Genomic DNA, 25,722 nt, shown 5'->3' on the forward strand with positions numbered 1-25,722 from the left:
GTATTGCCAGAAAGAAGACATTCGAGACCTTGGTAAATGGTGTTTGGTTTGGTTGTTCTCGTCAATTCCGTGCCCGTCACTGATTGATGCTGCGATGCATATTACAACCAATCTCGTACATCCGTTAAATGTTTTTTCCTTTGGATAGCGATGAGTCATGTCGCAAGTTTGTAACCAAAACGAACTTAAACATAAAGATTGTATTATATGAGACTTGTGTGCGTCACTGCCAATATTCTACCATGCCACAGTATTACTCTCGACATATGCCAACAAATGAGAATACGTCATAGCTTGACGTCCTAGTTCTGGTTTCGTATAACCTCCTCTCCTTCTTTTTGGCAGTGTTTTATGTTTTCCATTTCAAGACCGAGATATTGATCCTGAATTCCAAGCCCTTTTGAATTTAGACCAGAGAGATCTTCCCGTCCTCCATAAGTCGTAAGGAATAGAGTACATGATGTTACAGGGTGTGACGAGACTGTGGAATCTGTTGTTGGCCGAGTCCTGCAGGTGGTCAGGCCATGTCAGAGGAATGGCCTCTAAAGCTCATCATTGACGGTAGCGTCCTGTTGGTTCTCGCTGGCAGGCTTGGCCTTGGCCTCCTCAGCCTCCTTCTCGCCGTCCTTACTGGCAGCAGCATCCTGAGGAGCGGCAGCGTCCTCGACATTGCCCTTGACAGTCTCGCTGTCAACGCCTTCAACATCAGGGTGAGGGGGGGCAACACCGGCGCCGAGGTTCTGGTCCCAACCCTCAGCGGGCTCCTGGACTTCATTGCCCTGCTCATCAACAACACGCGTCTTTGTTTCATACTTGGTCTTGAACTCAACCTTGCCCTCGAGAGCCTTCACCTCCTCAGGGTCAAGGAGGTTACCATCTTGGTCGCGATACTCGACCTTTTCCTCCTTAGCAACAACACGATGCTCTACATGGGACTGGTCAGGGGCGGGAGGGGCTCCAGAAATGACAGCTTCCTCCTGTTGTTGAACAACAGGGACCTCCTTCTTAGGCTCTTCCTTCTTGGCTACTGAGGTTGTTGGTACCACAGATGAGCTGATCGACGGGATCTCGCTATACTTTTCATACTATTCATCACGTTAGTTCATACTCGATACTTGTTCAGATAATGGTAAACGTACGCTGTCGTAGAAGGTATTGCAGTCAAAGTCCCAGGTGGTAAAAAGCTTGACTCGCTTGCAGTCAGTCTTGGTCCAGGGGCTACCATATGCAAGAGGAGAATAAAGGGTGAAGACGGCAGCCGACAGAACAAGAAATGAGACAGTGGCAATGCGGTTGATAACAGATGTCTCGCGAGCACCAACACCAGGGACACGGGCGGTGGCGTAGTCAAAGAGTTGGCACAAAGCGATGACAGCGAAATACAACGCGGGGAAGTAGTGATGGAGGAACAGCTGACGCTTCATCAGGTAGAAAGGGAAGTAGTGCAGCGCCCAGCCAAGAACCGAAGTACCGATTTCATAGTCGAAACGCTTGAAGGTAGTGTTGGCGTAGTCGTTGCAACTGCGCTGCCAGCGAAGAACAGCAATAGCCTTGAAGACAATCCAGATGGCAACAGCGACGCTAGAAGACCACCAGATGATGGGGTTACCAAGGAGGTAGACCTGGGTGTGTTGGCGACCCCAGAAGTTGATACCACGGCGGAGGATGGGCCAGGACTCAGGGCGAGAATCCCAAGCATGTGAGTCAGTAAGGCCGGCATTGGTACGCCACATGACTTTCTGAAGCTCCCAGAACTTGCCAAAGAAGCCAGGGTTGCGATAGTTGACCTTTTCGACATCACCCTGCAGTTGAGGGTGAGTGTTGCCCTCAATATACCACAAACTGTTGGGCAGAGTGCCGCCCCGGGCGCAAGTGACTTCCTGCTGCTCCGAAGCCCAATCAGGAAGCTTGACCTTGTGAGAGAATAGGACGCAGCCAGTCATGACATGAACAAGGCGAAACTTGCTCTCAATAGTTCGGAGACGCTCCTTGGCGACAGCACCTCGAGTCTTTTTCTTGACAATCTCGACTCGGAAGAGATCGTTGGCATCACCCTCAAATCCCTCATAACCATAGGCGGAAACTTCATTTTGCCAGTCGGCCTCAGTGATAGGGGCGCGAACGTCATGTGAATGCAGGCGGCGGTGGGTGGGGCTGTGGTAAAGACGAAGAACAGCACCATCCTTGATGTGGACAGGCTCGGGAAGGGCGTCCCAGGCCTTGGTACCGTTAATGGGTTGACCATCAATTCCAAGAGGTTGGGTCTGGTTCTCAAGAAGCCAGATGTTGTTGTCATCCTTGTGAGGATATAGTGTAATTTGCTGCTGCTTGCTGCCGGTGGGGTACATAAGAGGGTGAGAGTGGAGGTAGCCACCCTGGGTGTTGACATGGCGGATACTGACACGGCTACCCATCATAACATCGGCGGGGACATCCTTCATTCGCTTGTTGTTAAGGGTGGCCTGAAACTCGGAGCTCATGAAGCCATCGCCATCTCCAGGGTTCTGGAGACAGACGAAGTGAATGGCGAACATGGCCATGTAGAAAGTAAGAGGAATGACGATCAAACAGAATACTCGGGCCATAAAATGCTTGCTGAAAAGACGCTGTGCGAATGTTAGTTGCAATTTGATACACCATCAAGCCAAAATTGCTTACCATAGACACGTTCTTGTTGTCGCCGAGAAGAACCCAGAGCTGAACGAGGGTGAGGGAGCCAACCCAAGCAATGGTGAAGAGTCCAACCCACTTGATGCTCACGGTGATACCCAAACCGAGACCCGTAAGGACAAGCCAGAACCACCAGCTCAGCTGGAAAGCCTTGGAGGGACCAAGTTCGTGCTGGTTGGTGAAGCACGAAAAGGCAAGGACAGTGAAAGCGGTCGCGGCGACGAGGGGGGAATCAAGAAGAATCAGACGGGCCTGGGTAAGAAGTCCGTTCTCTGTACATAGTCAGTAATGCAAGTTCACTGCAACAAAAGGAAACCGAGTACGTACCGAAGATGATCAGGCCCGCACCCATAGTGGCAGTCATAGTGCGGCATCCAACAGCTTTGAGTGTGAAGAACATGCAGGGAATCAGAAGGATACCGCAGATAGCAGGGAACATTCGCATGGCAACGTAGGGGACACCAGGTTCAATATAGTCCTTGCCAATCTCTTTAAAATCGAAGCTGCCGTCGAAACCAGCAAGCCATCCGGTAAGAGCGATAAGCATCTTGGCCAGAGGAGGATGGACGTCCATGAAGAACTTGCCCTTGATGTACTTGGTAGCAAAACCACCAAAGCTGTTGATAGGAGCCCACAGGTTAGCGTATTGACAGAAATGATATGGACTGGAACGGTCATGAAGCTCCAGATGATGGGGAAGACGCACTGGACTTCATCGAAGACAACGCTCGTAGGCTGATAAATCTTGTAGACACGGACGACGGTAGCAAGGGCCATGAGGGCCAAGACTACCCAGTAGTCGGAGAGGGGGAGAAGAAAGACATCGTTATCTTCGACACCCTCGGATTGGTACGATGTAACCTTGTTCTTGTTCTTGTTCTTGGACTTGGTGGTGACAGCAGTGGGTTGCTGCTGCTGAGGAACTGCAATGGGCTGCTGTTTCTCTGTCACGGGCGTCGTGGCCTTGACTGGCGGTTGGGGACTTTTGCCCCTCGTACGAGCCATAGCGGCAGAAGGGTATCAATATAGAAAGTCGAGTCGATTCGATCGCGAGGAGTCCAATTCGCCAGTTCGATGTAACGAGAGTTGATGAAGAAAAGCTAGAATAAGAAGTGTCGGAGGATTTAAAGATACCTCATCGATGATCAGGACGTGGAAGGGAAAGATAGTGAATGGAAGAGACAGGAGAAGGGAAAACAGCCCAAAAGCTGAACCGCGGACCGCCAAGTATAACAGCAATGGTAGGCGACGCAATAAGCCTGGGGGAAGATAATGGTGATGGGTTGCAAGAAGTAGGTAGTAAAGAAGAAAACAATGGGGAAAGAAGAGGGATGAAGCTTCAGGGGAGGTGCAGCCAATATTACCTTGGGCGGGCTGAGACTGCAACAGAACCTGGGTACCAAAGGTATGGAATTCGTGATGGGTTGGATGGTTGCGGTACGAGCACCCAGACGAGCAAAAGCAAGCGCGCGTCACTCAAAAAAATTGTAGCTACAGTGGCCTTTTCGGCTCGTTCCTGTCCTGTCCTGTCGTGTTCACTGCCCGTCGGGTCTGTCAGCCCAGCCCGGTGGAGGCTCTCTCTAGCTCTCCCTAAGCTGGACTGGACGAGACCCCTGCAGCGAATCAAACCTGGCCCCAGTCGCGAAGATCCCCTGGCGTCCCCGCTATACTAGCCCCAGAACAGAGCTTCAGCAGGTGTATTGATGATAGCTCTTGACAGCAGTTTGGCTGGTTTCAGCTATCACGAAACGTGTTTGACATTGACGATCAATTGACAATGGGTTTGCTTTAGCAGCCGCCTTGGAATTGATCAGAAAGAGGAATTTACTCCATCCATCAATTACCTTCTACAGTCGCCGATCAACCTGTCCAAAGACCTTCATCAACCAAGTGTGGCTATGGCTACAACCTATCACTGTAGCCACAAAGGGGCTCTCTCGGCTGTAGCTCCGGCTTCAAACAAAGCTAACGCTCAGGTACACGGTCAATTTGCCCCCTTTTCTCATAGTACGGATAGCCCATGGATGGATCTCCGAGTTACTTGAAACGCGCGTTCTAGACCATATCTTAGTGGCCGGGCATGGACATTCACTCGAAACATTTTTGCTGATGTGGTGTTCAATCACTTTGATTGCCGTAAAAATGATCAGCTGGCTCGATCTCGGGTATCTAAATTCCACCTTCATAATAAGTTCGTTACCAACGCAAATCCTACTGTTTCCCTTAACTCAAATCAACCACGGACAACTACCTATATAACTCAATTATCCGGTACCCTTGGACTGGAGGTATTCTGCCCATTGCCGAAAACCAGCGATCCAGTGTGGCACGCCCTCTGGTTTTGCCAATTCTGTCAGTGAAGCCTTTCGAGGAGATTCTTTCGTCAACCAGTTGTGACCTTGAGCGTCCAAAACATCAGCCATTGACGCAGAGATAATATTCTGCACCTGTCCATCCACCAGAGAAAACTCTTGCAATGCTTGCATCGCTTCGCTCCATCGCGACAAGGCAGCCTCAAAATCCGACCTTGCATGTGACAGCTTCGCCAATATAACATTTACACGTAACCTCTCGTACTTGAGAAGACTTGCCCGTGACTCAATGTTGACACATATCTCTTTCGCCTCTCCATATCGTTCCTGAGCAAAAAGAGTCTCCGCCAAAGCCAGTTCCAGAAGCGACTTGCCCTGCAATGGGTCTGGTCTCTCGGTTCGCCGCGTGATCTCTGTGCGAAGATAGCTCTCACCAGCCACGGGTTCGTTGAGCTCCCGCAAAGTATCAGCCAGGTCGCATGTGAGATCGCGGAGATCTTCGTCGAAAACGAGTTCACCCGTTATCTGCGATGTCTGGTGCGCTGTTTTGAGAAGTTCCAATGCCTTTTCGAAATTACCCTGCAGGCGCATGACTCGTCCCAGCAACGAATACTTGCGAAAGCTAAGAATCTTCTCCAAGGGTGATGGTTCGGCATCATAGGGGTCCCAGTCCTCCAGTAACTTCTGTGCCGTGGAAAGATCTGCAACCTGGATACAGTTCAAAGAACGTTGAATGATTGCAACACCAACCTCACATCGCACTCGCTTGCTTGCACTGGCAGCTGGATCATTTGACACAATGTCCTGAAGACTACTGACGGCCTCATCCATGTTCCCACTGAGGCGCCCCAGGACTGCCTTGGTCTGGCCGATACAAAGGCGAAGGTGTGTATCTTTCAATCGACCTGCAGCCAGTTCAGCCTGGCCAATCGCGAAGTACTTCCAGGCCATATCTGGGAATCGAAAAGCCTCGATAAGTGTGAGCATGAAGTCAGTCCTGGTAGCTCTAGGTAGCTCTTCAAAACAGTCCTGGAACGCCTCTGCAACATGGTGCAAATGTGGCAGAAACGATCTGACCACAGGGTCTCTTTTGTAATGTCAGTGGTTCGAGCTCGATGGCCGTCGGTTCTGGACTCACGGAAACTCGATATACTTCCAAGGTATTGCCCTGTACGCCACGACCAATGCCTGTTGTCGCCAAAAGGGCAAAGTATCTGGCACCAGACTTCGATGAACCCGTGCTGACATATCCTCATTCAAATGGTACGTCTCATCGGGGTATCTGAGCACTGCCGCAGACTGACACAGTTCATCAAAAGCTCGTGTAAGTCGTTGAGCATCTGATAGTAGGTCCACCAACTCCGAGGCCAGCCCAACTCTGGTCGCGTTGGCAAACTCAATATTGCCCTCAACTGTCCAGCGTTTCCTTGGGGTTGACCCGCGTACAAAAAGGTCCAAGGGGATTTTTTCGCAATGAGAAAAGAACGACAGCAGGACCAATAACACACTGGCATCTTCGGAACGGTTGGAACTCTCATCAAATAGGGATTGAGAAGCGGCCTCGAGAGCTGATGCCCTCCATGCTGGCAACTCCATCAGAACAAACTTATATATAATCTGACCGCACTGAACAGTCCTCCCGGAGTGTCGTGGAGTAAATGTGGGTTTTCTCAGACAGGTGTATCGACGGAGAAGCCTTCCATCAGAAGCCCACCTCAGTCTTGCGGTGTTTTGTCTCCTGGGGTTGATGTGTACTTGTACAATACTTTGTTCTTGGAGAGGCTGTTGATAAGACCCCCGAGCAGGTCTCGCAATAGCGGTTTGGAATGCCGAATACCGAAGGCGTGTTGAAGATACTATACCAGCCTAGGTAGGATGTCGGTCGGGGAAAACGGCGACTGCCCCGTGATGATTGATAACATACCGTACCATTTAGGGTATTTTAGATTATGGTGGAAGCGATTGCGGGGTATATATCTTCTAATTTGATAGGGGGCAAGCTCTGTGGAAGCAATCTTAAGTCGCACGAAAAAACCAAGGTCGGCTGCAAATCTGTGCGCGCAAATATGCCATATTCCACAGCGTACATAGGTAGGATAAATACAGATATACGATACAAACAGTACCTTGTTGGCCAATGCATAATTGGGATGTATTTATTAACACACTCAACAGAGTAAGCCCACCAGTATAAGACCACCGTTGTGGATTGGAATGTTGCGTCAACGTTCCTTTATGCAGAACTTATTAATCTGTACTTATACATGCTGTGGATGCTAGATGAGGTAACGCATACCCAATTAACAATTTGCGATTGTCAACCAGCATGTGCTGGCTTTGACAGTATATCGAAACGTCAAGACCGATGAAATTTTCCTACTCTAACAGTCGTCGTACCTTGATAGAAAGTGTAGAATAAATAGAGATAGCATCGAAATTCCTATTTCGCTGAATAGCTCTTGTTTCCATACTCTATACCCAAGATGACTTAGTATAGAGGTATCGAAATAGTCCAATGTCGGGGCTAGATCTTGAGAAATCATGGTTATCTGGCAGTGATTATATCGAAAGAAATACTGTCACAGTAATTTTACTCGTACTCGATCGTGCAGTGTGATAGTTAGAATGTAAATCATTATAATAATCTTTCCCCAAAAAATGAATTGGATCAATGCAATAAGTTGGTGGTTTATTAGTCGATGGCTGGTATTGCGGAATAACAATTGCCCGTCTGATAATGGGCAGCTAGGTTCGCGTCGCTAGGTACCTTGGTACCTTGGTATTGTAGAGCACTTTGAAATTTCCCAAGTCGCCTTCTGAGAAGCATCTTCATCAGCCTTTTGAGCGCGTCCTTTGATTCTCCTCGCAATGGCAGCCGTAACAGCCAACGGCGATGCCGCCGCATCCGTTCTTGACGACATCAAGCCTCCCGCTGGCGTCGTCCTTCCTCCTCGCGAGATTCGAAATGTCCTTGAGAAAACTGCCGGCTACGTAGCGCGCAACGGCGCCGTCTTCGAGGATCGTATTCGCGACAAGGAACGTTCCAACCCAAAGTTTAGCTTTCTTAACCCTTCCGATGCCTATCACCCCTTCTATCAATGGCGACTTGATGAAGTGAAGAATGGACGTGGCACAGCAATTGCTGCTGGCCGTGCGAATGAACCTGCCGCTGAACCTCCCAAGCCCCAGGGACCTCCGAAACCCGTCGATTTTCAATTCTCTGCGCGAACGCCTCGCATCGCCCGAAAAGATTTGGATGTAATTCAACTTGCCGCCTTATTTGTTGCTAAAAACGGACGGCAATTCATGACACAGCTGGCTCAGCGAGAAGCTGGCAACCCGCAGTTTTCGTTCCTTATTCCCAACCATACTCTCCACAACTTTTTCCAGCATATCGTTGATCAGTATACAACACTTTTGCGCGCGAGCGGTCTGAGTGGAGAAGGTGGAAAGCTTCAAGAAGAGCGTGTAAGAGAACTTGAAGCCAACATCAAGGATAAGTTCCTTGTTCTTAACCGCGCCAGGCAACGAGCCGAATATGCCAAATTCGTCGAGTCCGAACGTCAAAAGAAAGAAGAGGAGGAAGAAAAGCAGAAGGAGGAATTTGCTCAAATTGATTGGAGCGACTTTGTTGTCGTTGAAACCATCACTTTCAACGAGGCCGATGACCATGCCAACCTCCCCCCTCCAACCAATCTTTCCGATCTCCAGTATGCATCGCTCGAAGACCGCAACAACGCATCTATCAGCGCGAGCTTTCGAATCGAGGAGGCCATGCCCGACGAGGATACCAGTTACAACGCATATCCCAACCAGCCCGTCGCTTACCCTATTGCTCCCCAGCAACCAGCCTACCAACCGGCTCAGATGCCCCCACCAATGCAACCTTACGCTCCTCTTCCACAACAAGCGCAGCGATCCGTCCAGGAGGAGGAAGAAGAGCGACGTATCCAGGAGCGCGCAGAGCAGCAAGCACGCAAGCAGCAGGCTACTGCCGAAGCGCGCGGCGGTGCTCCTCCTATGAAAATCAAGGAGAACTACGTTCCACGTGCGGCACAAAAGGCTGCTAACAGACAAGGTGCTCAGATGGCTCTTTGCCCCAACTGCAAGCAGCAAATCCCTATGAACGAGCTCGATGCCCATATGCGAAGTATGTTCACCACACCCGCCGGCATGACCAGTATGCTAATCGTTTCGCAGTTGAGCTTCTCGATCCTAGTTGGAAAGAGCAGAAGGCCAAGGCAGACTCGCGCTATGCTTCGACCAGCATATCCCATGTCGACGTTGCAAACAATCTAAAGCGTCTTGCCAGCCAGCGCAGCGACGTCTTTGACCCTGTGACTGGGCAGGCAATTTCCGAGGACGAGCTGGCGCGTAGAAAGAAGGCTGCTATACACAGCTACGATGGTGCCATGGACGCTAAGAGCCAAGCACAACTGGGACACATGCAAAACGTTAACGTTGAGGACCAGATCCGTGCCATACACCAAAAGTTCGCTGACAAAAAGTGAAGTATCTGGTAGTTGGACAGATTTTTGATATGGACATAACGAAGAAAAGACACCGGCTGCACCCAAGCCAAGTGTCATTGGGCTTACGCAGGTCTTGTACATGGGCCATGTATAACAATGCATGTCGCGATAGGCGTTGTAGGTTTAGGTCCAAGGTGAGGCACATTTGGAGCATGGCGTTTTGACGATTATATGGACTTATACTTGTTTGATTCAGCTCAGTTCTTGCATGAGACTTGGAATATCCTTGGGGGAGCCCCTGGGTTGCTGAACCAGCCCAGACCCAAGCCCAGCCAACGGACTCATCGTTCGAAAATAGACGAAAATTAATACTCTCACTCGTGCTCGCCATACATACCACATCGCCGGGAGGCAGATGGTCAATATTTCAGCAACGGCCAGGAACGTGCAGCGTGTCTTCGATACTGGGATGCAACAAATTATTGGACCAGTATGGACCAGAGTATATTAATGATAGATATCGTTCATGTCTGCCACCTTGTGTTTGATGAAAGCTAGTTCCTAATAAAATAAAGAATCATTCATCAGCGTCTGGGGTACATATATTAAATCAAATGCAACGTTTCGCAGCCACAAACAATAAAATTCGCCGATCTAGATAGATAAAAGCGCCTACCTAGATTAAGATGTTGCTAGACAGATGTGTCTTGGTAGAATAAGTCCAACAAACACCTTTTTCTTATCGTACCTGTACAATGCAATGTCGCAATTTCTCGCGGTTACACAACCGACAAATATTGACACGACGGACACCGAATGCCCCGAAATAGGTTTAGATTCTGTTTATTTGTGATTGTAACACTACCTGACCAAGATATAAAAAATGAAGCACGCGAGGAAGAGGCAGGTACATATGGATAGTAGGACCACAGGCCTTTAACACAAGTACCCCGCCCTCTTTCCCCCACCTCCAACTCTAGTAGCCAACCTCATGCGACATGATAGCCCGAACATCATACCTGACCTCGACCTCCACTTTACAAAACATCACCACGAGCCTCTCTTTGTTCCCTTTGCGCCCGCTGCCAACCTTTGAGTTCAACGCTTCTGATCGCACATATATATATATAGCGCTTTATTTTTTAAACTCGCCTCTGCAACGCTGCCACTATGGCGTCCGACCAGGACAACTCCGGCCTCGATGCGCCAGGCTCGCAATTCCACCGACCGATTCTACAATCTATGCCTGATACGCGCCAGCAGAGCTTTGACGAGATCTACGGGCCTCCCGAGAACTTCCTAGAGATTGAGGTGCGCACTATCTTTGGCATGTCTCTTTGCGCTTTGTCACCCGGACTCAGAGAGCCATATACACACACCTACACAGAAAGGCTTACAAAGCGCGATATAGGTCCGCAACCCAAGAACGCACGGCATGGGCCGCCATATGTATACAGATTACGAGATTCTCTGCCGCACAAACATACCGGCTTTCAAGCTACGCCAGAGCAGCGTCCGCCGCCGCTACTCTGACTTCGAGTACTTCCGCGACATCCTCGAGCGTGAGAGCGCCCGGGTAACCATCCCACCCCTGCCTGGCAAGGTCTTCACCAACCGCTTTAGTGACGATGTCATCGAGGGCCGCCGGGCAGGCCTTGAGAAGTTCCTCAAGATCGTTGTTGGACACCCTCTGCTGCAGACAGGGAGTAAGGTTCTGGCCGCCTTCGTCCAAGGTGAGTTTGTAATCCGTCTTCGCTACCATGATGTCCCGATTGACACGCTCGCAGACCCCAACTGGGATCGCAACGCTTGGTGACGCCTCCGTCTAATCTGGCCTTTCAAAGCCATGTCCTCTTCTCGCTCTCGCTCTCGCTCTCGTTCTCCATCTCCAGTTTCAACTCCGCGTCACCCTCGGAAGCTTCGCAAGCGAAACCCGGCTTCTACCCAACGAGACTCACTCCTCAACAACATGCTCTCATCATAATCGCAGCAGCAAGCCAAGCAAAGAGACGATGGGAGGAAGCGCATGGGATGGCATTCCTTTTTAAGTACATACTGATGTCTCTTAGTCTTGCCATGGCGAAAAAGCAAGTTCTGGTTCGGTCGTTGCATTTCAATCCGTTTAAAACCGCTCCTTTAAGCCCACGTTCCATGTTTTCTACAATGATGAGTTTTTGGTTCTCGTACGAGGCACATAACCATGGCTTGATAGACTGTCCTATATCCTCATCTTCTGCTCTGTACAACCATAATCATTGGCTGTTAAAATGGAGGACACAAGCACATGAGTCTAACATAAGATATGCACCTAGATGAATGATACAGATACAGTTTGGTATTACTATTCCTTATTTTTCGTTATAAGATGTGCGAGCTGACCATTTTCTGTCTAAAATACCCGTAATATGGTACATGCGATGTGTGGTGATATCCTAAGAAGACACGTGTGCCTCCTATTATACATAATTTCGTACATGAGTGTGTGATTTCTTGATTCCCTTCTATCAATCCAACCGCTCGCCAAACGCCGAAAGCAAAAGACATCCCTTTCACGCCGTCACCCCTTTTGTTGGTTTTTTTTTTCCGTAGTCTCTTCATGCCCCAGCCCCTGTCTAAGATCCCGGGTATTTTACATGGTACAGGTGCTAGTGGTGTTTTATGAAGTATGCGTAGTCTCATAAAAACCCGTGGCAGATATTGTTACAAGTTGTCAACTGAGAGCCGGAGTGGAGTCCGGCATGGACGACCCACGTTGCCGGTCTTCGACTCATCTGATCGACGGCTCTCCTCAATCATTCAACAGCCTATGCAGGCGTGTGGAACAACCGAAGAATACCTTCGTACATAGCAAACATAATAGCAGCGCTAGGTACTGTTCGCATAAGATGAGGAGTAAGACCTCCGTAGAGACCCATTAAGCCCTCTTCAACCCAGACGAGCTTGAAGCATTGGACTAGGCCGGTATACTTGGGCAAGCCGTTGTTCATGGGAGCCTGTCGCAATCGCGTTCGCGCAACCTATTGTATCCTTGTCAGTATGTCTCAAGGCAGAACATTGTATACCGATGACGTACCTCGTGGGGATAAGCGATAACAGCAGCAACTAGTTTGGCGCTTCCAGCAGCGAAACCTTTTCCAGTCCAGTCCACGGTCTTGTCCCACCAAGTCTTTTCGCGGCCGCTGCGGACGATCTCGTTATGTCTGCGGGCCAATGAGACTTTCATCTGCTCGTAAAGCATCCATTGCATCGTGGACTCAACCACACCTAGGTAACTGGCGCTCATGCCGCGGTAGAGACTTCGGATGCCTTCGTCCCGGAGAATCTGGCGTATACAATCGTAACTGTTGCGATACTTGCGCATCTGAGCACCACCGGCTGCCACATTCTTGTCTAGTTGTAGACGAGTCTTGATCATCCAGATAGGGTTCGTAGCCGTCGAGGTAGTAACACCAGCAGCTACACCAGCCGATAGATGAACCCAGGGAGCTTCCACGCCGTTGTTGAAATGTTCCGAGATCAAACGCTTTCCGTTGCCATATACATAGAAGTTGATGGCTCGAGCAGGTACAACTCCAACCGTGGTAGGGCCAAGCCCCTTGAAGAGTGCCCGCCAACCCTCATTCTTGTACACGGAACTGAGAATCTGGAGGGTGTCGTTAAGATGGTACAGTGCGCTTCGAGCGGGGTTGAGTCGTCCAAGAGTCTGAACTTGGGCTTCACGTTGGGCTCGAATCTGAGCTTGGTAGAAATCGGATTGCAATCGGGTTTTAAGCACATCGAGAGGAGCCGTTATCGCAGCGGCAGTCATTCCACCAACACTAAAAATCACCATGAAGTCAGTCTTACAGTTCTCCGTGAGTTAAACTTGCAGCGAGCCACATGGCAAGCCCATAGAACTTTTACATACCCTCCAGCAAACATGTGCACCCAAGATTTGGCAAAGGGCAATGCTTTGACGTTGCCCTGAATGGGCGTGTCATCAGGAAGGACATCGCCAGTCTCTCGCGACTGAATGAGTGCCGCGTGGTCGATTGGCACATGCGTATGGTTGAAGGGTTTCTCGTCGTCCCTTGTCATGATTTGCGAAGAAGTTTGGTGATGCGACATGATAGGGATTAATGATTGATCACAAAATAGCACCGAGATTCTTAGATCCTGTCGATATTGGCCGTCCTGTCGGCTTTACTTGTTTTCGAGTCGCTACGTCGTTAAAGAGTCGTCTCAGCGCGGGAGCACCGGTCGTTATACCAAGCCTAGGGCAGCTTGTCTGTCGTCGGATTAAGAGTGCATGTGAGACGAGAACATCGATTGGGCGTAAGAGGGACAAGCCTCGGAGATTATGAAGAGAAGGAACGTTCTGCCTCTCTTTATTGATCCAAAAAAAAGGATGGAGAAACTTTTCATGAATCAGCGAAGCGGTCGGTAGGAGCAAGTGCAGTCAATCGCCTCCCGCAGATAAACGAGCGACGACCAAAACTTTTTTCCTATGACTACTACTGGACGCGCCTCAGTTTGTAAAGTGGCGCTGCGGCGGGGTCTGCGGAGTACGTAGCACAAGACATGTCTTTCAGTCTGCCTTGATTGTGGGGCATGAAGAATCGGTACAGGTTCTAAAACCAACCAGTCCATGTCAATATCAACGAGTCTTGTGAAAGCAATCGCCAGTTAATGGCACTACATTATATTTTTAACCCAACAACACGGGGCATAAGTCGGTCAGTACAGTTGTTTGAAATGGCTTTATATTCATTGTATTCGCCGCATGGTGTCCCTTCCTATGCATGGCCTATATATACCGCTTTCCTGTCACTGCGATACAGGAAGGATCTGTTCGTTTATACGTAAAACGCCAAAGGGGCTATTCTAACTATACAGTATCAGCTGGGTGACGGATTTAACGAACCATCACCGCTTCTGTACGTACTATTCGAAGTCATTGTCAGCGAATTTGTCACGCCTGCAGCGCTTGTCCCGGTTTGTAGGGTTTCGACTGAGTGGTTGCTATGGTCCGATCGGGCCGTTTGGCCTATTCCGAATGGGAGTCGATGTCGTTCGGCGCTCAGGTCGAAGCGGTGCATCGATGCGGTCGAGGGCTCCATTGTGGTAGGTAAATGTCCGTTATCCCTGCTGGGCGGCCTTGACCCTTCATCTGTCCCGTATGTCCCTGGCGTCCTTTCTCCTGACATCTTAGCGGCATCTTGTCGATCTCCAACTCGACTCGGAAGTCCGTCCTTGGGATCTAGTGTCTCGGTACTCGGTCCAGTGTCGGATTGTCCGTCAACATCCATCTCGTCCCTGAGTCCCATTTCTTTTTTGAGCTGTCGAAACTCTTCATCTGTGACTGTTTTCCAGCTGCATTTAGCATGCTTCTTAGTGCATCCCGAACATGCTGTCAGGTGCTTGACACACTCTACCCGTAGTCTTCGGCACCGATCACAGGGCGGTGTGATCACATCTCCCTTGCCCAGCTGATCAGTTTTTTGTGCGATAAGGGGGCGAAAAGCCGCCTCGCGGCTGTCAATTGCAGGTTGTGCTATCGTTTCCACGGCGTGACCATATCGTGACCCATGTGTTTGAGACTGGGTCGTGCTGTGAGATGGTGACGGTTGACTCAATGCAGTTATAGGAATTCCTGTAACTGATGTTGATCGCGATGGAGGTGGTGAGGCTGAAGCTGTGAGAAACTGCTGCAACAAATCTGCATGCAAATCGTACCCAGCACCGAAGTTGGTGACTGTCCGCTGGGAGGCGTTGCTCGTCGTACTGTTCGCAGACTGATATCGCGACGGCGATGGGTTTTGTGTGCTGCGACGCCGGCGAATATCTTGCTTTCGTTGACCAAGGCGATGATTGAGTATGCGAGCTCTTGCCGCTACCTCGTCGGCTTTCTTGTAAAGAATGGACGTTCTTTGTTCCAGAATATCCAAAGTTGCCAGTTCTGCCGTCTCATCCTCCTCGAGCGGGTGATCGAGAGGAAACCGATCCAAGGCACCAGACCATACCAAGCGCCAGTCGTCCTCCAAGATCTCGACCTGTGAACCTTTAAGGATAAACTGGCAGCATCGGGAGCCGTCTGGCTTCTGAACGAGGCTAAAGTCCTTGGGATTTGATCTAGCGAAACTGACAACGTCAAGCCAGCTTATGGGGTTGGAGAATGGCTGGAGCGGTGTCGTTTTGATCGGACCATCGAAAAACTTCTCAATGCCCCTTACAAGTCGCGGGCCAGTAAGTTTGGCCCCAAGACTTGCTGCAAGGCTCTCATGTCTATCCAACACATCTGAGGATGATTGTTAGTCGAGGGTCTGCCATGCTGGTACCATGAAATATGTGAAATCTTACTCTCGTATTCGCCAATGAGGCCAATGATGTCGGCAAATGTATCGGCATCTCCCTGAACGAGGCTCAGGTGGGAGGCATTTGATCTTGATAGATAATGGATGTAGCCGGGAACGCCTTGGAGGTCAGGTTAGCATATCCTCCAAGCGAACAAGCTGTGCCAGAGCACCGAGACAGAAAAGTCAGATACAAAAGCAACAAGCATGTGCACTCCTGGAGGAGTCAAGCTAGAGGCTGCGTCCAGGGAAGGCGGCTGATTCAAGCGCTTGTCTTTTTGTGTGCGCCTCGAGGCGACAGCATGCATTGAGCAATGTGGAAAACGCGAGGACAAACATAATATGTCTTGCACGCGATGCTACAAATGAACGTCTCAGGATTTGAGGCGACACAACATGGCACAGCGCTGGATGGCTGCCATTGTACTGAACATACCTTGGAGAGATGTAGGCGCATGCTGAGCACGTCCTGGACCACCAGCATCATCGACGTCACGCTTCCGTTTCGTGGGTTCCGAGTCTGAAGTATGACCCATGATGGATGGATGGCTGTGAAATGTACTGTGCAGTATGTTGGCCAAGATGATAGATATGGTAACAGTTCGTTTTCAAGCGTGAGGGTAATCAGAATACGGCGCCTGCGTCTATCCGGCAAACTTGTTGGTCGGAATCAAGGCTCAGCAAGCCTATCTTACAACCCGAATATGCGCCTGTGAATTGCGCAAAGTAGGAAGGATGTCAGGACGTGTCGAAAGATTTGACGACGCAGATGAGAGTCAGGTGAGTGGCGGAATGTGACGAGGTTGGATGCAGGATGGCAAGCAAGGTGAGAAGAGTGAAGAGGGGAGGGGACAACAGAAACGGTTATTGAAGATTCATGGCGACAGAGTTAGGTTGAACAAAGTTGATGGTGAATAAGGGGGACAATGTGTCGATCTGTAGTGTAAGCCAGGAGAGATCCAGATGCAAGCAAATGGCCGCCAAGAGGAGGACAAGTTTTGATGGATAGTCGCAATTGCTCAATTTGACCCAGAACAGAAAATCCCTCGTGCAAAATACCGCACTCAGCTACGAGCGGTCTAGTTGAAGACTCTTAGTGGGCGAGGAGGAGTCTTGTTGATCAAGAAAAGGATATCGAAGAGGGTCAAATATTCGCTGGGCTGGGACGAAAGATCAGAAGGCCATGCGGGAAAAGAGTCTCGAGCGAGAAGAAAGTGCCGGTACGATGTGGAGGGACAAGGTACTAACTGTACGAGACCCAGAGAGTACGAGAGCGAGGCGGCGGCCAGGGTGCCAGCCCGTCAAGTCAATTGGAATGAATTCGACTGGAAAGTGCGCCAAATTGAGGACTTCCCTACCTAGTATAGAGTACTGCCAGCCTCAACTCGCAGGGGAATGGGAAGGGGGGCTAATGGCCTGGTACTAGTACCAAGGTACTAATGTACCGCTGTAAGAACCTTAACGGCAAAGTTGTAATGAGGTAGGCCAAGAAAACGTGGGAGGAACTCTCGATTAAATACTCCCCACGATGGTAGTAGTATTCGGTTCAAAAGCGACAAGGACAAAGAGTATCTAGACAGATGGTAAGAGAAGCGGATAGCGGACCAACGGGCTCATGATCAAAATTAGTGCAACTTGACTTGTTTAGGACAGTCCATAGGTAATCATTGGAGAGGCCTCCTTGGCCATAGAAGCAGCATATACATGTAAGAAAACAACTCATTGACCGTGACCGACAATCCTGGATGTATATTGCTTACTGATTGCCAGGCGCATATACATATCTACCCAGGAATCTTTGTATGAGGCTGTGCTGTAGCTTGTAGACTACTACGGATGGAGAAACGGCGGTAACAATGCATACACAGACCTACAGAGTACATTCTGCAATATCACTCTTCCGAGGCACGCGAGCTCACCCCCGCCGTCTCAGGTTGGATCGGAGGTTGCTCACTCTTGCGATATTGCATTGAAACGTCACTAAACCGACTGGATACAATTTGATTATTCCTGCCCACTCACGACGATCCCTAATAAAAATGAGTCGCGTGATTAGGAGGATCTCATGGCATTCACATGTTGCTAATTCAGATTCGTCACTGATTGGCTGAATCGTAACTTTCGAGAAACATCATATTCCGGAAAGCCTTGCTGGTGGATGTTGAATGTTTTATCTTATTTCAAGAGACCTACCACCTAGATAGGTTATTAGTACTAAGTGTTGATTGTCGGAAAATAATTTAGAACAAGTATGCATTCATCTAACCCAGGACCAGAGCTTGCATCTTGAACTTATTCCCGCCTATGGGCTACATCCGAGGCTGGCCAAGCTCAGTCTCGCACCCAAACCTACACGTACCTACTACCCCACAGAAAGCCTGAATCTGCACACGCTTTGGCCCAGATCTATGCTAGTAATTCACCCCACCAAAGCATTCACAAGTTCCAACGACGTCTAACCCAAACACCCAAGCAAGCTCATCACCAATATCCCGCCCACCCCCATCTTCCCTATCCAACCCCCCGACCGACAATACGCCATGTCCGATAGACCATCACACCGAGGTGGCCGCGGCCAAGGATCACATCCTCGAGGTGGACGCGGAGGCGGTCGCGGAGGAGGCGCGGGAGGCGCTCAGCAGGAGCGCGAGAGACCCAAGAAGGAGAACATCCTTGACCTGGGCAAGTACATGGACAAGCAGATCACCGTCAAGTTTAACGGTGGCCGTGAGGGTATGTTCGTTCGAGTCCTGTGTGCGCCATCAAGGCAAAGTGCTAACTAATTCTTTTTGCAGTCAAGGGCACGCTGAAGGGCTATGACGCTCTGATGAACCTGGTTCTGGATGATGTGCATGAGGTTGTTCGAGGTATGCCACGCGACTGCACATGCGCATTTTTCTTTCTCCCTTCATTACTCTCGCACTTTGAGTGCTTCTGTAGCTGACACCATCATCACAGACGACGAAGGCAACGAGTCTACTCGATCCCTCGGTCTTGTGGTTGTACGAGGCACCCTCCTTGTTCTTGTCAGCCCCGTCGACGGCAGTGAAGAAATTGCCAACCCTTTTGTTCAACCCGAGGATGACTGAAGAGACAAACACAAGCGGACTGGAAATGAAAATCATGACGATACGCAGTAAAGAGTCAAGTGCCTGATTGAGCGCCAGCCACAAAATATACAGCCCTGTCAAGGCTCGACGACTCAAAGAAAGAGATCGAGCAATTACTTAGACTAGACTGCCTTCTCCAAGCATGCCATCTGGATTATGTATGGCTCACAAACGGCCGCGTAATACAAATCCACTGGGCTTCAATTGCACATCACCACGTCACTAGCCGGATTCAATATCTTATATTCAAGGCAATAGACTATGTTAATAAAGCAAAGCTGTATGCATCTGGCTGAACCTTGTACCCTACACAAACTTCTGATATATCCGAATCCTTACTCTATAACGATCAATCATGACTCAGAATGAGGGTGGCCTATAATGATCCAAGGCTGCACTCTTCCAATATAGTAATCAAAGCGTCGACCCAAGTTCTGTCGTAAGATATGGTATCAGAAGCCTCGTCCTGACTTGCTCCCTTTCACAAGTTCACCAAATGTGTTCGCCAGCATCTTCTTGAGCTCCTTGTAGCTCACAAGGAAGCTGGTCTGTTCGTCTCGACTTGTCAGACAGATTCTCTCGTCTGATCCAATATCTAGCTTGTTCATGCATCGGAGCATGTGTCCCATGTCCAGGACTGGTTTGCCGTTGTTGTCGACTTGATGAAAAACATAGTCTCTAAACAGCTTGAGCATATAGCGTTCGCCATTCTCAGCCCATGTTCGATCCCCCTCGAATTCAGGTCGTTCGTTAATGGTTGCGAGTTTCATCATCAGTCTCGCAGCCCTTCCGTTCTCGATCTCCCGCATCACGTCGGTATTGGCCTTGTCTAGAGCTTGCAGATTCTGGTCAAAAGTGAAAGTAATTCGCCCGGCGATTCCGCGTACAAACTCCTCAATACCCTTCTGCGCAGGAGGCTGCTGGGGTGTGAGAAGCCATAAAATAGTGTCTCTGATCTCCACGGAATATGCCCTGGACATCTGTTCCAACGACATTTGGTAGTTGGTCAGGTGTACTGGCAACGTGTTGGTTGTCAAGCAAAGCAGCAAACGTCCGAATTGGATAAAGTCTTCTTGCTGGAGTTCCTGAATCGATCGGTGTGCATCATACTGCACAACATCGAGGATGGAGCATGCACTGAGACGAATTCGGTTTTTGTGAGTCAATATGATCTTGCTCGGATCGATGCAACGGGCTGCCAAGTTGTTGGAATGGATAGCTTGGAGAGCATTGGCGAGCTGTGAGATGTAGACCCAGAGGACATTTTCAACAACAGGGGTTTTCGCTTGGAAACGATTACCATGAGTAGTACTTGGAGTTAAGTGAGCCTCAACAAGTGTCTTGGAGAGAGGGTAGTAGTCTTGCACAAAAACGAGCGAACTGTCTCCAAAGGCACGCGTCGTAAATGCATCAATGATTGTAACCACGCTGCCGCTGTTGACACGTCGCCATTCTTTCACAAGCTTGATTGCTTGTTCGTTGGTTAATCGGTAACCTTCGAGCCGCCTCAAACAGTAAAGGTTGCCTGTCTTGGTTGCCGTAGCTTTATAGACCCAGCTTGGGTAGCCAAAGATATTAGCATTTTTTCGATGGGTCGTGTCCAATGGCACCAAGTTGTGGTAGTTATCGAGTTGCGGTAGTTGAGAGTTGGGGAGGACTTGGCCGGCTGCCTCAAGCTTCCGGGCAATCTCTTCGCGCTCCTTCTCAGGCAGGAAGAAGTCGTGCGGTACACGATGATAGGGCATTAGATCATCTCGATGAGGAGCCACCGGGAAATATAAATGGTGTTGGAGTGGCTGGACGGGCGTTGCAAAAGCGTTCTGTGCTTGAAAGTAACCTGGCCCGTGGCCACCGAGCGTTGGGTCTTCTGCGTAAGGGTTAAATTGAGGAGTGGCGAGGCCCTGATTCACGGTAAACGGATCATATGGGATCCCGCTATCTTGGGCGGAGCCATTTGTCGCAGTCTACCTCATCAGCATTGTCTCAGCATGTGGCATGATCATGTCTCACCGTAGTGTTGATGTCAAAAGTAGGTGTAAATTCGCGGGCAGACGCAGGATTGAACAGGCTACTATCGCTATCTTGCAGGCCCACGGGGGTGGCAGCTTCGTATAAAGTTAGTCAAGAATTATAAGGAAGCACAAGGTTTCGTACAGCCTAACCCACGTGGAGTAAATGCGGGAGCGCTTGCAGCCTGTGAGGAGAATGTCGGCTTCTTGCTGCCTATGCTGGCCGGTGTGAACGAGGGCGAGTCGACGTTTAGTGATTTTTTTGATCTGAATTTATCGCTGTCAGCCATACTGTGGGATCAATGGAATATATCCATGGATTAAAGACTATAGGCCTTTTGAAGATTGACCGAGGTGTAAAGAAGGATGAGAGGGCGAAATAAAAGATAGAATATGGTCAGGATGGGTAGTAATGTAAGTATGGAAGACCTTGTAAGTCAATGAACAAAATATTGTATGGCTCAGAAAACCTAGGGGGAAGTCGGCAGAAAAGTCATGTGTGATAATGAATGAAGGTAAGCATCAGCCGTTAAGCAAAGAAGCAGGACCGGGCATGAATAACCGCTGCCGTAGCAATGAAGCCTCTACGGGCTTGAATTGCGGCAGTTGCGACCCTTGATTGGAGTCTCTCAAATCACATTACCAACTTAACCAGCAAACATGGGTAGGTACCTAGGTAGCGACGGGTAGAGACTTTTCTGGCTGCCATGTGTAACCTAATGAACCAAGCCAAGTCGAACTTTGACACAGCGAGCTTTCGCATGATGGACCACCAAGCACCAAATGATCATGAGCAAGATTAACCTACATATCTGAATTGGAGTTATTTTTGTTTTGATCATGGCTGAACGCGCAGCCTTGGTCTTCGTAGCGACAATGACCATAAATAAGTACGTTCCGGCACAAGGTATCTTTATTCTCTAAAAACGCCCAAGTCAGTGTTTGTTTAGACTGGAGGGTAGACGGGGTGTGTCTATGATCGGAAGGGCAAACGAACCGCGTCCCTTGGGCCTCGGAGACCCGACCTGGCGTCGTAGATCGGCCGGTTGATACCGCGATGTCGCCATGGTCAGTGGTATATAGTGTTGAAGATAGTGCAGCCCCTTGGCCGAGTTTACGACGTCTACACGCGAGGATGCTGTGTTAGCAGAGAGCAGAAAGCAATGGCAGTCTTGCACGAAGAACAAAGCCGACGGGATCTGGACCGAGTACTGACAAAGACAGCACCTACTTGACTCTGGCAAGCATCTCCCATGGTTCAATGGCTCGAGGCGACTGGCCGCCCATGGAGGAACGAGACGGACGGCGGGGTTTCAACGGCGCTGCTAACCGGAGCAGCGAGGAAGTCGAATAGAGCGCAGGAGGCCAACGGCCGTGTTCGGGAGAAACTAGGCGCGGGCCGTCGCCTCTTGTGGCGGTAACAAGCAGTTGCGAGGTCGGGGGAGAAGACGAGAGGTAGGTGAGGTTAGGTAGGTATGTAGGAGTTGGACAAGTGTGGATGTGGGCGGTGGGGGGCACTTTTGGTGGAGGGACTGGCGCGCAAGACGACCTACCTCTTGACCAGCGAGACAAGGCAGTCAGTTCGCGAGTCTTGGTTCCAAGCACCGCGCTTCAGAGTATCTCTCCCGCAGAATTGATATACAAAGATACATGCAACGTCCCCCCCCCCCCCCCGCGGCATGACGCCAACCTGAACCCAGCTTGTTCCCATTACCTTAGTGCTAGGCCGAAGAATAGCCAACCCAACGGGTATAATCTTGGTAGAAGGTACTAATGTATTATTCTGTACCCCATACTGATAAGCCAAGCTCTGACGCGCTCCGATGCCATCATTCCTCTATTTCGTCTAGCTCTCTTAACAATCCCTAAGGATCATTAACACGGGACCCAAGTCATGGCAACAATTATCCCATCCATACCTCAGGAACATTCAACTACCTGTTTAAAGAGTGCATAAATCCAATCACCAATTTGCACCTAGGACAACCTTCAATAGGTACACTTGATCTGCAGATCCGGAACCTTCTTTCTCGTCTTGTGTAAGAACAGCGTGGGGTCACCGCCACGACCGAAACGCAAATCGCATCTTTTCCTCCCACGTACAACAGTTGCAAAAACTAGAACTTCATACATAAGCTTGTGGCTCAAGCTCACGAAACGATTTTGTTTATGACCAAGGTCAAGGTGGCTGGAGGGATATTACAACGACAGCATGGACGAAAGTGAAGTCGACTTGGGACAGCTGTCCTCTACTCAGCAAGAGGCCCTCAACCAATACACTCAAGTCACAAATCAAGAAATAAACGAAGCCATTCCGCTTCTAAGGCGATCAGAATGGAACGTTCAGGTATGCATTTTAGTTCAACGTACAGTTCTGGATATTCTAACGCTGGCTCGCAGATCGCAATCGCCAAGTTCTTCGATGGTGAAACGGCCGACCCAATAGCTGCAGCGCAGCAAGAAATCCCTCGAGCGACAGCGCGGCATGAAAATCTCCAAGAGAGTCTCTTCCACGAAGCAGCGCGTCCCTCCCGTGCCTCACCACGCCAGCGCACTGATCTAGCGCCACGGATCGTTCCCCAAAACTCCGTCACAAATCGGGCTCCCTGGCTTCTGGGTCTGCTTTTAACACCTTTCAGCCTGGGATGGAGGGCTGCCTCGACACTCTTTCGAACACTGCTATATGCGTTATCGTTCCTACCCGCATCGATTCGACCGCGCGCTGTAACAAGCAGAATATCAACCGGCTTCAGGGGTACCAATGGCCGACGGCCTCTAATGCCACGGGATACAGCCTCGAGATTTAAGAGAGAATTCGAGGAGGAATATGGGGAGAACGATTTGCCGTTTTTTGAGGGCGGTGTCGCTCAGGCGCACGACCAAGCTAAGAAGGATCTCAAGTTCATGCTTGTGGTAATATTGTCTCCCGAGCATGATGATACCGAGTCCTTTGTCAAGGAGACTTTACTTTCACCAGAAGTGGTCGCTTTCATCAAGGACCCTTCTAATAATATTCTACTTTGGGGGGGCAACGTGCTCGACTCTGAAGCTTACCAGGTAGCTCAGGAGTACATCTGTACCAAATTTCCTTTCTCAGCATTGGTTTGTCTTACGCCAAAGGAGGGCAGCACTCGTATGGGGATTGTCAAGCGTCTTGTTGGGCCCATGCCTTCGGCTACTTACCTTTCTGAAATTCGAGCAGCTATCGAGAAGTACGGCGCCGACCTTGACGGAGTGCGGGCTGAGCGAACAGCTCAGGAAGTCACAAGAAATCTACGAACCGAACAAGATTCAGCCTACGAGCGATCCCTTGCTATTGACCGCGAGCGTGCTCGGCAAAAGAAGGAAGCAGCAGCGGCCGCAGCGGCCGCAGAAAAACGCGCCCTAGAAGAAGCGAATGCGGCAGCAATACTTGAAGAGAAGCGTTGGAAATGGAAAGCATGGAGAGCTGCAACGATTGTGGCCGAACCGCCGACCAGCGAGAAGAATGTTGTGCGAGTCGCTCTTAAGATGCCCGAGGAATCAGGCATCGGCCGAATCGTACGCCGTTTCCCCCAAGATGCATCTCTGGAAGACATGTATGCCTTTGTGGAGTGCTATAGCGTTCTCCGCCAAGACGACGCGGCGGTAGATGACAGGCCAGAAGATTACGAGCACGAGTACAAGTTCAGAATTGCCTCGATCTTGCCCAGGGAGGTGTACGAGCCCAGCACGACGGTGACAATGGGAGAGAAAATCGGAAGGTCAGGAAATCTGATTGTGGAAGACGTCTCACTAGACTCGGAAGATGAGTCGGATGACGACGTTGATGATGAAGATGAGGAGACGGAAGCTGTTCAGTAGAAAAGGCTGTGAAGCGCTGACAAGATCCTTGTCAGCTATTGAGCTTCTACGAAGCAGTCCAAGATGTCAGCTTCTGATAAGAATTAGATACGGTCGGCAAAGAAAACTCTCAGTATATTACTGGCAACATCAATCGTGCCGCTTGGTATTACATGCTGGTTTACATGTTGTACTGATCCAAGTAAATTGCCGAAAGGGCGACAAAAGTAGGTCACCTTTATTGGCTTTGCACAACTCGAAGTGTGCTGTAACCCAGTCGATAGTCACGGCAATATCCTTGTCATTCAAGTATGGGGAATATGATGCTTCAACGACGGTATTGCAAAACATAGCCTAGGCATACACTTCAAGTTCAACCTGTAACGAACGATTTATCCATCCTACCATCCTATACTGTACCCCAAGAACAGCGCCTGTTTTGAGTATATAGCAGAGGATACAGAATACCAGTTCGAAGTGGAGATAGCCTTGCATATGACGCTTTTACATGATATCGAAAACGACACGCGTTATGGAGATGTTCAAGAATTGTGACAAGTCCCAAGGTCAAGCCAAGACGCGATTGTCACTCGTGTTACCCGGCGGCGATGCCCAGGGAGGGGTTGATTGCGTAGGGTGATGAGGCTGTGCAACTGAGGCCTCTTTAGAATGATGAAAAGACGAAGGAATCCCTCGACAATTGATTGATTTGGTTCAATGTCAAGGCTCGCCGTTTCAATTTAATTCACAAACACAGGTTTCAACATACTTTCTTGAGCTTCCCCATATGTTTCTCCTTGACTTGGAAAAGGACCCTGCAAATCGTTGAGCATTAACAGCCTAAGACCAGCTTTAAGCCCAACAAGTGGGTGACGCACGGGGCGGCATTAGCGAGCGGCGCATCACGGACCCTTTGACAAGTCCGAACGACGTCGAAATCAATAAACACAAGCAACAACAAGGAAAGAAGAAAAAGAAGGAATCGAGAGACGATA

The 25,722-nt window shown here is 49.7% G+C and overlaps 10 protein-coding genes across 10 annotated transcripts; 4 read left to right on the forward strand and 6 right to left on the reverse strand.

Annotated features, from left to right (window-relative positions):
- Window positions 1-187: 187 nt before the first annotated feature.
- FGSG_08935 (uncharacterized protein) lies at window positions 188-3,675 on the reverse strand (the record flags this gene model as incomplete). The annotated part of the gene is made up of 5 exons (XM_011321458.1): window positions 188-1,085; window positions 1,140-2,606; window positions 2,659-2,942; window positions 2,998-3,287; window positions 3,377-3,675. The coding sequence occupies 5 exons, from the start codon at window positions 3,673-3,675 to the stop codon at window positions 543-545; spliced, it is 2,883 nt and encodes a 960-aa protein (XP_011319760.1). The 3' UTR covers window positions 188-542.
- A 1,108-nt stretch (window positions 3,676-4,783) lies between these two features.
- On the reverse strand, window positions 4,784-6,914 carry FGSG_08934 (uncharacterized protein; the record flags this gene model as incomplete). The annotated part of the gene is made up of 3 exons (XM_011321459.1): window positions 4,784-6,069; window positions 6,121-6,720; window positions 6,907-6,914. 3 exons carry the CDS (start codon window positions 6,912-6,914, stop codon window positions 4,935-4,937), a joined length of 1,743 nt encoding a protein of 580 aa, XP_011319761.1. The 3' UTR covers window positions 4,784-4,934.
- Window positions 6,915-7,850: 936 nt separating this feature from the next.
- FGSG_08933 (uncharacterized protein) lies at window positions 7,851-9,493 on the forward strand (the record flags this gene model as incomplete). Its single annotated transcript, XM_011321460.1, has 2 exons — window positions 7,851-9,132; window positions 9,183-9,493. The coding sequence occupies 2 exons, from the start codon at window positions 7,851-7,853 to the stop codon at window positions 9,491-9,493; spliced, it is 1,593 nt and encodes a 530-aa protein (XP_011319762.1).
- Window positions 9,494-10,696: 1,203 nt separating this feature from the next.
- Window positions 10,697-11,270, forward strand: FGSG_08932 (sorting nexin-3; the record flags this gene model as incomplete). The annotated part of the gene is made up of 2 exons (XM_011321461.1): window positions 10,697-10,765; window positions 10,866-11,270. The coding sequence occupies 2 exons, from the start codon at window positions 10,697-10,699 to the stop codon at window positions 11,268-11,270; spliced, it is 474 nt and encodes a 157-aa protein (XP_011319763.1).
- Window positions 11,271-12,258: 988 nt separating this feature from the next.
- Window positions 12,259-13,561, reverse strand: FGSG_08931 (uncharacterized protein; the record flags this gene model as incomplete). The annotated part of the gene is made up of 3 exons (XM_011321462.1): window positions 12,259-12,471; window positions 12,528-13,272; window positions 13,362-13,561. 3 exons carry the CDS (start codon window positions 13,559-13,561, stop codon window positions 12,259-12,261), a joined length of 1,158 nt encoding a protein of 385 aa, XP_011319764.1.
- A 770-nt stretch (window positions 13,562-14,331) lies between these two features.
- FGSG_08930 (uncharacterized protein) lies at window positions 14,332-16,322 on the reverse strand (the record flags this gene model as incomplete). Its single annotated transcript, XM_011321463.1, has 3 exons — window positions 14,332-15,731; window positions 15,794-15,907; window positions 16,223-16,322. 3 exons carry the CDS (start codon window positions 16,320-16,322, stop codon window positions 14,332-14,334), a joined length of 1,614 nt encoding a protein of 537 aa, XP_011319765.1.
- Window positions 16,323-17,992: 1,670 nt separating this feature from the next.
- FGSG_08929 (uncharacterized protein) lies at window positions 17,993-19,182 on the forward strand. The gene is made up of 3 exons (XM_011321464.1): window positions 17,993-18,519; window positions 18,582-18,653; window positions 18,745-19,182. The coding sequence occupies exons 1-3, from the start codon at window positions 18,327-18,329 to the stop codon at window positions 18,873-18,875; spliced, it is 396 nt and encodes a 131-aa protein (XP_011319766.1). The 5' UTR covers window positions 17,993-18,326; the 3' UTR covers window positions 18,876-19,182.
- Window positions 19,183-19,348: 166 nt separating this feature from the next.
- Window positions 19,349-21,204, reverse strand: FGSG_08928 (uncharacterized protein; the record flags this gene model as incomplete). Its single annotated transcript, XM_011321465.1, has 2 exons — window positions 21,063-21,204; window positions 19,349-20,967 (listed from the first exon to the last, which is right to left on the reverse strand). Exon 2 carries the CDS (start codon window positions 20,639-20,641, stop codon window positions 19,349-19,351), a length of 1,293 nt encoding a protein of 430 aa, XP_011319767.1. The 5' UTR covers window positions 20,642-20,967; window positions 21,063-21,204.
- A 614-nt stretch (window positions 21,205-21,818) lies between these two features.
- Window positions 21,819-22,192, reverse strand: FGSG_13264 (uncharacterized protein; the record flags this gene model as incomplete). The annotated part of the gene is made up of 3 exons (XM_011321466.1): window positions 21,819-21,825; window positions 21,903-22,028; window positions 22,137-22,192. The coding sequence occupies 3 exons, from the start codon at window positions 22,190-22,192 to the stop codon at window positions 21,819-21,821; spliced, it is 189 nt and encodes a 62-aa protein (XP_011319768.1).
- A 925-nt stretch (window positions 22,193-23,117) lies between these two features.
- FGSG_08927 (uncharacterized protein) lies at window positions 23,118-24,748 on the forward strand (the record flags this gene model as incomplete). Its single annotated transcript, XM_011321467.1, has 2 exons — window positions 23,118-23,252; window positions 23,306-24,748. The coding sequence occupies 2 exons, from the start codon at window positions 23,118-23,120 to the stop codon at window positions 24,746-24,748; spliced, it is 1,578 nt and encodes a 525-aa protein (XP_011319769.1).
- Between the last annotated feature and the right edge of the window lie 974 nt (window positions 24,749-25,722).

Source organism: Fusarium graminearum, chromosome 2, assembly GCF_000240135.3.
Source record: "Fusarium graminearum PH-1 chromosome 2, whole genome shotgun sequence".
Lineage (NCBI taxonomy): Eukaryota > Fungi > Ascomycota > Sordariomycetes > Hypocreales > Nectriaceae > Fusarium > Fusarium graminearum.